This window comes from Macaca fascicularis, chromosome 1, assembly GCF_037993035.2.
Source record: "Macaca fascicularis isolate 582-1 chromosome 1, T2T-MFA8v1.1".
Taxonomy (NCBI): Eukaryota; Metazoa; Chordata; class Mammalia; order Primates; family Cercopithecidae; genus Macaca; species Macaca fascicularis.
The window spans coordinates 213,541,301-213,553,872 of record NC_088375.1 but is presented as its reverse complement, the minus strand read 5'-3'; the positions used below and the strand labels follow the sequence as shown (position 1 = coordinate 213,553,872).

Here is a 12,572-nt window from a genome sequence, read left to right as displayed (position 1 = left end):
CCCCAAGCTCCGGCTCCTTGGAGCGGCCTCTGGCCCTTTAAATCTGAGCTGCTGGCCTGCGGGCCTGGGGCAGCTGGGGTCTGGAAATGACTGTGGTCAGGGCTGAAGACAGTGGGGAGTAGCCTGGCAGCCACTTTGATGTCACTCTGGGGTTGGGTTTCTGCGAGTTCCAGGACTGGCCCCTGGGGAGGCTTCGTGGAATGAGGCTGAGCCAAGAACAAGGTGGGGGTAGGGACTAGGGAAGGGCCCTGTGGGGTCAGTGGGGGTGTGGGACTGAGTGGCTTTGAACCCTTTCCATCCCTTCTGAGTCAGCTCAGGCTGGGCCAGAGCCCCCTCCCAGCTCAAGCCAGAGAGACACCAGCCTCAGTTTCTCTACGTGGCACATGGGGCCAGAGTTTCGACCTCCTTGCCCAGCTTACCCTGGAGCTCGGTCTAAGCCTCTAAGATGGGGAGAGAGCGTCTACACCATGGCCCCAAGCCTGGCCACATTGGGTATCAGTCAGGTCCCATGTAGGCCCCACATCCCTAGAAAATCGTGCCTTAAGAGTGGGTTTCAGAGTCAGTTTCACCTTTACCATTCGGTGGCTACATGGTCTGTGTGCCTCACTGCCCTTATCTGTAAAGAGGGAGTAACGGGAACAACCTTGGAGACAGAGCACAGGAGAGTCACCTCCAGGAAGCAGGGGCTGGGGGTGGCAAAGCCCCACTTTCTGAGCCTCTCCGCCCTGCTCCCCACAACAGCCCCTGAGGCTTGAAAAGCCACTGATCCCATGGTCATTGCCAAGAGAAGGCAGGGGGTCTCCTAAGGGCACACAGCAGATCCTTGGCAGTGCTGGGACCCTTGGTCCAGGCCAACATGGTGCCCTCTCCAGGCCTGGCCTGGCTGGCTTCTTTCCATGGACTTTATTCCTGGGGAAACAGCCCCACCTTTATCTCCCGTCCTAGATGGGGCCCCCAAAGCAGAACTAGGGCTTTGCTTCCTCCCTGGCACTCCACGGCCTCTGGAAAACACAGCCCAGGCCTGTCAGCCCTCAAGGCCTCTAGAGACCTGTGCCTGGCTCTTCTTTGCCCCGTGATCCCTCCCTCCTGGGATAGCCTTCCTGACCCCAGGCTGTTAAATTCCCACTTGTCCTCCAGGGCCCCATTAGAACATCACCTCCACCAGGAAGCCCTCCCTGGTCCTGTGTCTGGGCTCACGGCCTCCCTGGGCTCTATCAGAATTCTCATCTCCTTGCATTATACATTATAATGTGCTATTGATTCATCATTTCTTGAGGTCAGGGATGGTGGGTCCTCAGGGAGGGATTTTTAAGTGAAGGAAGGAAATAAGTAAAGGCCTCAGACTCCGATAGCTGCTGGGGTCAGTCCTTCCGACTCTCCCTAGCTCCCGGCATGTGCTGACACAGCCCTTCCTCCTAGCACTCCCACTTCATCTGGAACCGCACGGAACTCCTGACCCTTGACCCCCACAATGTGGACTACCTATTGGGTAAGTGGAGGGAGTGGAGTGGAGGATGCATGGCTTGGAGCCTGGTGGCCAAGGCTGTGTGTGGCCAGCACCTGGGGACAAGGCCCCAGCCTGACACTCACTTAGGGGCCTCCACCCTTGGGCTCCAGGACCTGGGAGAAGCAAGGAAGGGGGTTCTGATTCCTGGAATTAGGCCTGAAATCTGCTGGCTGTGCAGGGGGATTAGCCCCATTGGGCACAAGAAGAAACTGAAGCTCAAAGAGGGGAGTGGCACACGGCATGTGGCACAGCCGACAGGGGTATGGCCCAGGCAGGTTGGATCCCTGGCTGGGAACTGGGACTTAACGGCTCCTGGGCTACGGAGCCTGGGACCTGGAGTCAGCTCTACTGTGTGCATGGACAGGGCAGAAGCCAGCCAAGTTATCTCTGCCCATCCTGATGATTGCCCTCCTCCCCAGGCAGTGGGGAGCAGGTGGTGAGGGCACAGGGGCAGCTTCAGGTCTGGTGGGATGAGGCCCTGAGCACCACCACGCAGCTATCTGGGTCTTCTTTTCCAGCTGCCTGTAGTGCCAAGCAAGTGGTTGCAAAATCTCCTGCAGACATTTCCCAAGGAACACAGCTCCACGTCCTGGGTGTCATTAGAGGTTATGGGCTCAGAGCTGTGCACCTGGTGGGTCCTCCAGACACATACACACAGCCTCTTGCTTGCCTGGCTCACACGGCACATACCCAGTACCACACAGGCTGTGCATGCACCCGTGCATCATGCTGGTCTTGCTCATGGATCTTAGAGCCAGAGTGCTGGGTTCAAATCCAGCTCTACCACCTCTAAGCTGTGTGACCTTGGGCAAGTGATTTCTCCTCTCTCTGCCTCAGTTTCCTCTTCTATAAAGTAGGGATAGTGACTCTCCCATAAAATGGAGATAGTGACGGGGCTGGAGACAACCCCTGGGTTGTCATGAGCATGACATGAACTTGTGTTGTATAAGTTATCTGTTGCTGTGTAACAAATTATCTCAAAACTTAGGCCAGGTGCAGGCCGGGCGCGGTGGCTCACGCCTGTAATCCCAGCACTTTGGGAGGCCGAGGTGGGCAGATCCACGAGGTCAGGAGATCGAGACCATCCTAGCTAACACGGTGAAACCCCATCTCTCCTAAAATTACAAAAAATTAGCCTGGCGTGGTGGCAGGTGCCTGTAGTCCCAGCTACTCAGGAGGCTGAGGCAAGAGAATGGTGTGAACCTGGGACGCGGAGCTTGCAGTGAGCCGAGATTGCACCACTGCGCTCCAGCCTGGGTGACAGAGCGAGACTCTGTCTCAAAACAAAAAACAAACAAAAACTTAGGCCAGGTGCAATGGCTCACACCTGTAATCCTAGCACTTTGGGAGGCCAAGGAAGGTTGATCACTTGAGCCCAGGAGTTTGAGACTAGCCTGGGCAACATAGCGAGACCTCAACTCTACAAAAATTTTTTTTAAAACTGGCCAGGTGTGGTGGCGCACACCTTTAGTCCCAGCTACTCAGGAGGCTGAGGTAGGAGGATCCACCTGAGCCCAGGAGGTTGAGGCTGCAGTGAGTTGTGATTATGCCACTGCACTACTGCACCCCAGCCTGGGTGACAGAGCAAGACCCCATCTAAAAGAAAGAAAGAGAAAGAGAGGAAAGAAAGAAAGAGAGAGGAAGGAAGGAAGGAAGGAAGGAAGGAAGGAAGGAAGGAAGGAAGGAAGGAAGGAGGGAGGGAGGGAGGGAGGGAGGGAGGGAAGGAAAGAAAGAAAAAGAGAGAGAGAAAGGAAAGAAAGAGAAAGAAAGAAAGAGAGAGAGAGAGGGAAAGAGAGAGAGAGAAAGAAAGAGAAAAGAAACCAGGTGTGGTGGTTCAGGAAGCTGAGGTGGGAGGCTTGCTTGAGCCCAAGAGTTCGAGCCTGCAGTGAGCTATGATCATGCTACTGCACTTCAGTTTGGGCAACAGAGTGAGATCCTGTCACAAAACAAAACTTAACAGTTTAAAACAAGAGTAGACATTTATTGCCTCACTCAATTTCTTTGGGTCAGGAATCTGGGGACAGCTTAGCTGGGTCTCCCATGAGGTTGTAGTCATCTGAAGGCTTGACTGGGGCTGGCCCTTCTCGGACGGTTCACTCCCATGGCTGGCGAGTTGGTCTTGGCTGTTAGCGGGAGGCCTCAGTTCCTTGGCACATTGCTCTCTGTAGAGCAGCTTGAGTGTCCTCGTCACGTGGTGGCTGGCTTCCCACAGAGATCCAAGAGTATATACACAGAAGCTACAGCATTTTATGCCCCAACCTTGGAGATCACACAAATGTCATTTCATTTCACTGAAATGTCGTTTCAGTTGCATACAAAGGCTAGTGTGGGAGGAGACCACACAAGCGCGTGAATTCCAGGGGGCAGGGGTTATTGGGCACCATCTTGGAGGCTAGCTTTTGCCTGCTCCAAAGCGCTCACAGCATGTGGCACAAAGTAAACGCTGTATGCACTGGAGCTATTGTTTGGCTGTGTACCCGTTCACAGAGGACAGGATGTTCTGGAAGGACACCAGAATCAGAAGCACCAGCATAGGACACATGGAATTTTGTGCCATGGGCAAGAAACGGATCATTCTCCTTATGTCACAAGTGAGAAAACGGAGCCCAGTGAGCAGGGGGGACAATGATTCCAAACCTTCTGCTGTTTTGCTGCACAGGCCACCATGCCCTTCAAACCCAACATGTAAATGCACACACACCCTAGCAGCCCCATCGAGTCCAGGCTGTGGCCCACTGCCTTGGGGCCACAGTCCTGTGTGCTGAGCCCTGCAGGCTGGAGGCAGACTGACTGATGGATTTGAACCCCAGACCTGCCACTTTGCAGCTGACAATAGCAAGTTATGGAACACCTCTGGGCCTCAGTGCTCCTCCTCTGTAACATGCGCATGGCGATCCTGCCACGCCATAGTGGTGGGAGTGAAGATGAAAGGAATTGGGGCTGGGCACGGAGGCTCACTCCTGTAATCCCAACACTTTGGGAGGCCGAGGAGGGTGGATGACCTGAGGTCAGGTTTGAGACCAGCCTGGCCAACATGGTAAAACCCTGTCTCTACTTAAAATACAAAAAAAAATTAGCCGGTGTGGTGATGCATGTCTGTAATCCCAGCTACTCGGGAGGCTGAGGCAGGGGAATCACTGGAACCCAGGAGGCAGAAGTTGCAGTGAGCCTGAGCCGGGATCACACCACTGCACTCCAGCCTGGACAACAGAGTGAGACTCTGTCTCCAAAAAAAAAAAAAAAGGAATTGGGGGCCCAATTCTGGGCCCACAAAAATCACCCAGATAAGGATCCTCCCAGCCACCATACTCTACCCCCAAGTTGGCTGTGGGGAGCTTGCATCCCCTGAGACACCCCAAGTTCCTTGGGGTCCTCCTAGCAGGGTCACAGCCTCTCAGCATCCGCATCCTCCTGGTGTCCTCCTCAGGTCTCTTTGAGCCGGGGGACATGGAGTACGAGCTGAACAGGAACAACGTGACGGACCCGTCACTCTCCGAGATGGTGGTGGTGGCCATCCAGATCCTGCGGAAGAACCCCAAAGGCTTCTTCTTGCTGGTGGAAGGTAGGAACCCCGGGTCTGCTGAGAGGGGGCTGCTGGAAACATGGCCCTGGTGTCAGGGGATGGAGAAGTCCAGTTCTTAAAGGGAACTGACTGGGTTTGGGGGTGAAGGGAGAGGTCCCTTTAGGAAAATGGGTTGCGGAAGAAGACGGGTGGCTCTGTGGACGCTCCCAGCCCAGCAAGCTGCTCTCCTTTGGGCATAGAGATGCAAGTCAGGTTCACCAGTCCAGGAAGGCTTCCTGGGAGAGGAGGCAGATTTCTCCCCTTTGGTAGTCTTTCTTGGAGACCTGGCCCTGGAGGGGCAAGCAGCCCCTCAACCTCACTGCCCGGAAAGGCAAATCCGCAGGCTCCGGCTTTCCCACGCCGTGCGCCGACATTCCCAGGCTCCTCGAGCGCCGTCCAGGGGCCTTACAGACAGACCTGAATTCTTGGCCTGGCGCTGCCATCTGCTGGCGGTGTGACCTCTACCTGTGCGCTTCTGTTAAGTGAAGCCAAAAATAGCATCTGTCTCCTGGAGAGTGATTCACCTCCACTGTGTTCAGAGACATAAAGTACTTGGAACGGGACCCAGTAAAGAATAAACCCTGTGTTTCTATTACTAGTCTTATGGCTACACAATAGTTAAGGCGGGAACAATAGGAAGTGTGAGGAAGTGATAAAGATTCCAGAAACCTTCCAGTGCTAACAGCCCTTGCCCACTGCAGTTCCTCATGTTGCCCTGCTGACATCGGTATGTATACACACACGCACATGCGCACACGAGTATGTTTGCACATATGCTCCCCACGCATACACACACGCTCAGCCCCTCCGCCTTCCAGAGGCGAGTGTCTGCCAGCCCAGCTTGGCTGCTTTCTTGCCAAACCCCGGGGTTCCCACTCAAGCACAGCGGTCTCGGCCTGGCCCCGAACAGGCCTCTGACGCCGAGGAGCCAGCCAGAAACCAGCGGTGGCGAGCACGGGCTCCCCCGGGAGCAGTTCCCTTTGTGAGCAAGGCCAGAATGGGCCGGCCAGGCCAGCTGCTCCCAGAGCCACAACAAAGGGAGGACCCGCCCTGCCAGCCGGCCAGCCCGCCATGAGGCTCAGGCTGGTGGGAACAGAGGGCGGCCTGGCGCCCAGGACCCTCCAAGCTGGGAGCGTCCACCAGGCAGCGCCCTCCTGTTAGAGAGGGAGGTGTTCCTTTAAGGTCACAGAGCCCTCGGCTGCTGGGCCAAGCCTCCAGCCAGGCCCCTGCACTCACCCGGGGGTGGGAGGTGGGGGCGGAGGCAGCGGGGGTTCAGGTTTCGGCAGGGCTTTGTGGAACCTGCCACAGGCACTGCCCAGGCACTGGGGACTTTCGCCACCTCTGGGAGCTCCATGCTTTCTTTTTAGAGGGATGATTTGAGGTAGAGATGAAAAACGGGGTTAGGACGAGTCACACCTGAATTCACATCCCAGCAAATCCCACCGTGGGCCTCCCCACGCTAGGCCTCAGTTGCTCCATCTGTAAATAGGACTGATCATATTCCTCTCTCCCAGCACTGCTGTTCAGGGGAAAAGAAACATGGGTGTGTCATGCCTAGCTTGTTGTAGGGATTCCAGCGTGCCCCCTTCACTACCTCCCAAAGGCTTCAGTGCCTCCTTCAAGCAGCTAGAGACAGTGCTGGGAGGGGCGGTGGGAGGAGCATAGCTTCCCGGCCTGGTGGATCTGATTACACATCTGGGCTTTGCAGCCCCCATGCGTGTGCCTTTGGCCCCAGGGCTGTCCCTCTCTGGGCTCCATCAGGTTGAATGACTGCGTGAAATGCCTAGGCGGTGGCGCTAGCACAGAGTGGTGTCCAGTGAAGGTTCCTGTCCTTCCCTAGCTAACAAAGGTTAACCCAGCAGCAGTGTCGTGGGGCCGGGGAGCAGATCTTCCTCCCCTCCTCTCTTACCCGAGGCCTTTGCCTTGGTGTCCCAAGGAGGCAGGATCGACCACGGGCACCATGAAGGCAAAGCCAAGCAGGCCCTGCACGAGGCGGTAGAGATGGACCGGGCCATCGGGCAGGCAGGCAGCATGACCTCCTTGGAAGACACTCTGACCGTGGTCACCGCGGACCATTCCCACGTCTTCACCTTTGGTGGATACACCCCCCGTGGCAACTCTATCTTTGGTAGGTGGGCCTTCTTTGGGGTGGACACTCCTGGGGTCTCCTGTCTACCCACTTGGGAGCAGGAGTGGGTGGGAGAGCCAGCAAGCCCAGAGCATGGTAGGGACTCGATCACAACTGGGTGGGGAGGGAGAGTGACTGGGATGGTGAGAAAATACAGGGTGAGGCGGGGGAGTGAGTTGAGTGGTGGTCGGGTGGACAGGCAGGTGGGTGGATGGATGGCCACATTGAACATGGCTGGGCAAGAACGTGGGTAGATGAATGGAAGAGGGGATGGCTGGCTGGCTGGAGGAAGGAAGGATGGATGGATGGATGGATGGATGATGGATGGATGATGGATGGATGATGGATGGATGGATGGATGGATGGATGGATGATGGATGGATGGATGATGGATGGATGATGGATGGATGAATGGATGGATGATGGATGGATGAATGGATGGGCTGATGGATGGATGGATGACAGATGGATGATGGATGAATGGATGATGGATGGATGGATGATGGATGGATTGATGGATGAATGGATGATGGATGGATGGATGATGGATGATGGATGGATGGATGGATGGATGGATGGATGGATGGATGGATGATGGATGGATGATGGATGGACAGATGAATGGGAGGGACATGAGTACAATGGGAACTGGGGAATGGTTAGTTGGAAGTAATAAGGTAGCTTCATGGAGGCATTGTGGGGCCCTTCAGAGAAGATCCCAGGGGTTACCAAGCCACCAAGAAGCCCAATCTGGGGGCTGGGGACTGTACTCCTGGTACCCCAACATGACCCCTGAACACCCCCTCCCTGTGCAGGTCTGGCCCCCATGCTGAGTGACACAGACAAGAAGCCCTTCACTGCCATCCTGTATGGCAATGGGCCTGGCTACAAGGTGGTGGGCGGTGAACGAGAGAATGTCTCCATGGTGGACTATGGTGAGACCCTCCAGGACCCAGGGCTGGGAGGGGACAGGGCACCCCTCGGGGAGGGGCTTGGGAATAGGTTGTCGGCTTGTGGTCAAGATCAGGGGTCTCAGAATGACTGGGACTTGAGTGAGAACAACCTCAGTTTGAATTGCCTTCTACAGTCTAGCAGCTCTGAGACTTTGGGCATGTGACTTCACCTTTCTCTGCTGCCGTTTCCTCTCTAAAAGGGTTCTTCTACCTTCGAAGGTTGTCTGAAGGACCAAATGGGTCTGACGAACTTAGCATAGTGCCTGGCAGAAGTAGGTGCTCAATATTTTATACTCATTTTTCTTGGCTCTTTAATATTCCAGTATACAAGACTTTGCAGTTAGTTCATCCCATCCCATATCCTTCATTTGTTCTTGATACTCCCAGTGGTTCCAGGGGGTCTAAAGATGCAGCAATGGTAAGAGTCTCCCTCTCAACTCTCCCTGCTGATCCAAGCAGCCCCAATGAGGTTAACTTTCTCTGTTGGGGGTTGAGGATGCAGACTCCTATGTCAGAACAGGCTCAGATTCAAATCCTGTGGCCTTAGGCAAAATGACTTTCCCACACTGAGCCTCCTTTTCCTCTTCTATGAAATGGGAGCATTCAAGCCAGCCTGGAAGGGGGATGGAAAAGCTGCGTGCGCAGCGCCAGGCCCCTGGCAGGCTCTCAGCAGGCGTTTCTCCTGGCCCACAGCTCACAACAACTACCAGGCGCAGTCTGCTGTGCCCCTGCGCCACGAGACCCACGGCGGGGAGGATGTGGCCGTCTTCTCCAAGGGCCCCATGGCACACCTGCTGCACGGCGTCCATGAGCAGAACTACATCCCCCACGTGATGGCGTACGCAGCCTGCATCGGGGCCAACCTCGACCACTGTGCCCCTGCCAGCTCGGCAGGCGGCCTTGCTGCAGGCCCCCTGCTGCTCCCCCTGGCCCTCTTCCCCCTGAGCATCCTGTTCTGAGGGCCCAGGGCCCGGGCACCCACGAGCCCGTGACACGCCAACTTCCCACTCCCCAGTGCTGCCCACCGCCCGGCAGCCCACCCCGCAAGGGGCAGGGAGGTGGGGGCCTCCTCAGCCTCTGCAACTGCGAGAAAGGGGACCCAGGAAACCAAAGTCTGCCGCCCACCTCGCTCCCCTCTGGAATCTTCCCCGAGGGCCAAACCCACTTCTGGCCTCCAGCCTTTGCTCCCTCCCCGCTGCCCTTTGGCCAACAGGGTAGATTTCTCTTGGGCAAGCAGAGAGTACAGACTGCAGAAATTCTCAAAGCCTCTTATTTTTCTAGCAAACATATTTCTCCAGACCCAGAGGCCCTGAAGCCTCCATGGAACATTCCGGATCTGACCCTCCCACTCTCATCTCCTTCCCTCTAGAACCCCCCCGGCCCTACCATGCTCATGTCCCTGTCCTCAGGCCCAGCCCTTCTTCAGGGGAGATGAGGTCTTTCTCCTCAGGACAAGGCCTCGCTCACTCACTCCAAGGCCACCGGGGTCCCAGGAAGCTGGTGCCTGGGTGGCCATCCTACCCGGCGTGGCCCAGGCCAGGAAGAGCCACCTGGCAGGGCTCACACTCCTGGGCTCTGAACACGCATGCCAGCTCCTCTCTGAAGCGATTCTCCCATTTGGAACGGCAAAAAAAATTTTTTTTCTCTTTTTGGTGGTGGTTAAAAGGGAACACAAAACATTTAAATAAAACTTTCCAAATATTTCTGAGGACAGAGCTGAGTCTTTGTGGTCGGTGAGAAAAAGACTGAAAGAAGCTTATTTCTCTGGGAAGAAATGGCCTCAGGGCCCAGGGTACAGGTGGGTTGGACAGGGTGGAAAGGCCTTCTGCTGTCCTGGGGGTTTCACACTCCCTACCTATGCCACTTTGGACACATTGCTTTGTGTCTCAGTTTTCTTGTCTGTGAAATGGGAGACAACCCACTTCTGGGTTGCTGTGAGGATTAACGAGGAGGCCGGCCGCGCGCAGTGGCTCACACCTGTAATTCCAGCACTTTGGGAGGCGGAGGCAGGCGGATCATTTGAGGTCAGCAGTTCAAGACCATCCTGGCCAATGTGGTGAAACCCTGTCTCTACAAAAAAATACAGAAACTAGCTGGGCGTGGTGGCATGCACACCTGTAGTCCCAGCTACTCCAGAGGCTGAGGCAGGAGAATCGCTTGAACCCGAGAGGCAGAGGTTGTAGTGAGCCAAGACAGCGCCACTGCACTCCAGCCTGGGCGACAGAGCAAGACTCCGTCTCAAAAAAAAAAAAAAAAAAAAAAAAAGAGGAGTGTCTGTGTGCCCAGAAACCCACAGCAAGGAGGACTTCAGGGGCCCAGTGACAGCCCGGCTGCATGACATCCACAAACAGCACTACATACCTTGTCCCATGTCATTCATTCAACAATACTGACTACGTGCTAGGCATGGTATTGGGTCTTAAGAATTGTTGGTCGGGCATGGTGGCTCACACCTGTAATCCCAGCACTTTGGGAGGCTGAGGCAGGTGGATCATCTGAGGTCGGGAGTTCAAGACCAGACTGGGCAACATGGAGAAACTCCATCTCTACTAAAAATACAAAATTAGGAGGGTGCGGTGGCACATGCCTGTAATTCCAGTTACTTGGGAGGCTTAGGCGGGAGAATTGCTTGAACCCAGGAGGCGGAGGTTGCGTGAGCCGAGATTGCGCCATTGTACTCCAGCCTGGGCAACAAGAGTGAAACTCGGTCTCAGAAAAAAAAAAAAAGGAATTTGGTGGTGAACATGACGGACAGAAGGCTGAACAGACAGAGGGCTCCTTGCCCTCACAGAGCGTCAGCCTAGCTTAGCAACTGTGTTCTTTCCATTTCTGATATTCACACCTTGGTACTAGACTCAGGACTGCAGCTGACCTTGTGGGGATACAGACTTGTCCAAGTTTGCTCCTCTTGCTTCATTGAAATGAAAATTCCTTTAATAAGGATGACAATCATGACTATTAACACTGATCATTTACAACATGCCGGGTCTGTGCTTGACGCTCTGTGTGGATTCATTGCATTTGATCCTCATTAGGAAATAGGCCCCCATCATCCACATGTATAGGTGAGGACCCTGAGGGTTCGGGAAGTGAGGTGATTGCCCATACACCAGTTAAATATAAACTCATGACATACACCAGTTAAATATAAACTCAGGAAGATGAGAAACCGTATGTCAGAAGTGGACTTCTTCAGGATTGAAAATGCAAACTAAGCAGATTTGTCTCTGAGCTTCCGAGCAGTCCTGACAAAAAAGGGAAGCACAGCCAAGCTGATGCTGGGATAAAAGATGAAACTATAGGCCAGGCACAATGGTGCATACCTGTAATCCCAGCACTTCAAAAGGCTGAGGTTGGAGGATTGCTTGAGGGCAGGAGTTCAAGACCAACTTGAGCAACATCGCAAGACCCTGTCTCTACAAAAAAATAAAAAAATTAGCCAGGTGACACACGCCTGTAGTCTAGCTACTTGGGAGGCTGAGGTGGGAGGATCACTAGAGCCCAGGAGTTAGAGGTTGCAGTGAGCTGTGATCATGCCACTGCACTGCAGGCTGGGTGAAGGAGCAAGACCTTATCTCTAGTTAAAAAGAAAATAGGCCAGGCACGGTGGCTCAAGCCTGTAATCCCAGCACTTTGGGAGGCCGAGGCGGGCAGATCACGAGGTCAAAAGATTGAGACCATCCTGGCTAACATGGTGAAACCCTGTCTCTACTAAAAATACAAAAAACTAGCCGGGCGAGGTGGCGGGCACCTGTAGTCCCAGCTACTCGGGAGGCTGAGGCAGGAGAATGGCGTAAACCCGGGAGGCGGAGCTTGCAGTGAGCTGAGATCCGGCCACTGTACGGCACAGCGAGACTCCGTCTCAAAAAAAAGAAAAGAAAATAAACTGCCAGGAGTGGTGGTTCACACCTGTAATCAAAATACTTTGGGAGGCTGAGGCCGGAGGATCCCTTGAGCCCAAGAGTTTGAGACCAGCCTGAGCAACAAGGCAAAACCCATCTTCATAAAAAATGCAATAATTATGGGGGCATGGTGGCAGGCACCTGTATTCCCAGCTACTTAGCGACTGAGCGGGAGGATCACTTGAGTCTGGGAGGCAGGGGTCGCAATGAGTCGAGATCGTGCCACTGCACTCCAGCCTGGGCAACAGAGTGAGACCCTGTCTCAAAAAATAATACAGAGAAAAAGAAAATAAACTGTATGCATACATTCTGGCCAGGACCAAGGGGAGACGCCTCATCTGGAATTGTACAATGCAGCATTTTCCAGGTGTTATTTTCACACCACCTTCACAATTGTTGCCATGTCCATACTATTATTTCCCAAACACTCCTTTGAATTCACATTTAAGCAGTCAATTTTTAAGTGTTCCCAGTACCACCTGAAGTCAATTTACATGTCTCGGGGGTGTGCAAACCATAC

General features: G+C 54.4%; 1 protein-coding gene across 6 annotated transcripts in view; it reads left to right on the top strand.

Annotated features, from left to right (window-relative positions):
• The window catches only part of ALPL (alkaline phosphatase, biomineralization associated), a 71,315-nt gene extending 61,466 nt beyond the window's left edge, over positions 1-9,849 (top strand). For 5 of the 6 annotated variants that reach the window (XM_045378877.3, XM_005544525.5, XM_065528359.2 and 2 more), the window contains 5 exons: positions 1,420-1,489; positions 4,935-5,069; positions 7,006-7,197; positions 8,013-8,132; positions 8,844-9,849. In XM_045378877.3, the coding sequence (XP_045234812.2) occupies positions 1,420-1,489; positions 4,935-5,069; positions 7,006-7,197; positions 8,013-8,132; positions 8,844-9,109 (783 nt within the window). In that variant the 3' untranslated portion in view covers positions 9,110-9,849. The remainder of the gene's footprint in view (positions 1-1,419; positions 1,490-4,934; positions 5,070-7,005; positions 7,198-8,012; positions 8,133-8,843) is intronic. The other variant, XR_012424911.1, reaches the window with a different exon arrangement.
• Positions 9,850-12,572: the final 2,723 nt, after the last annotated feature.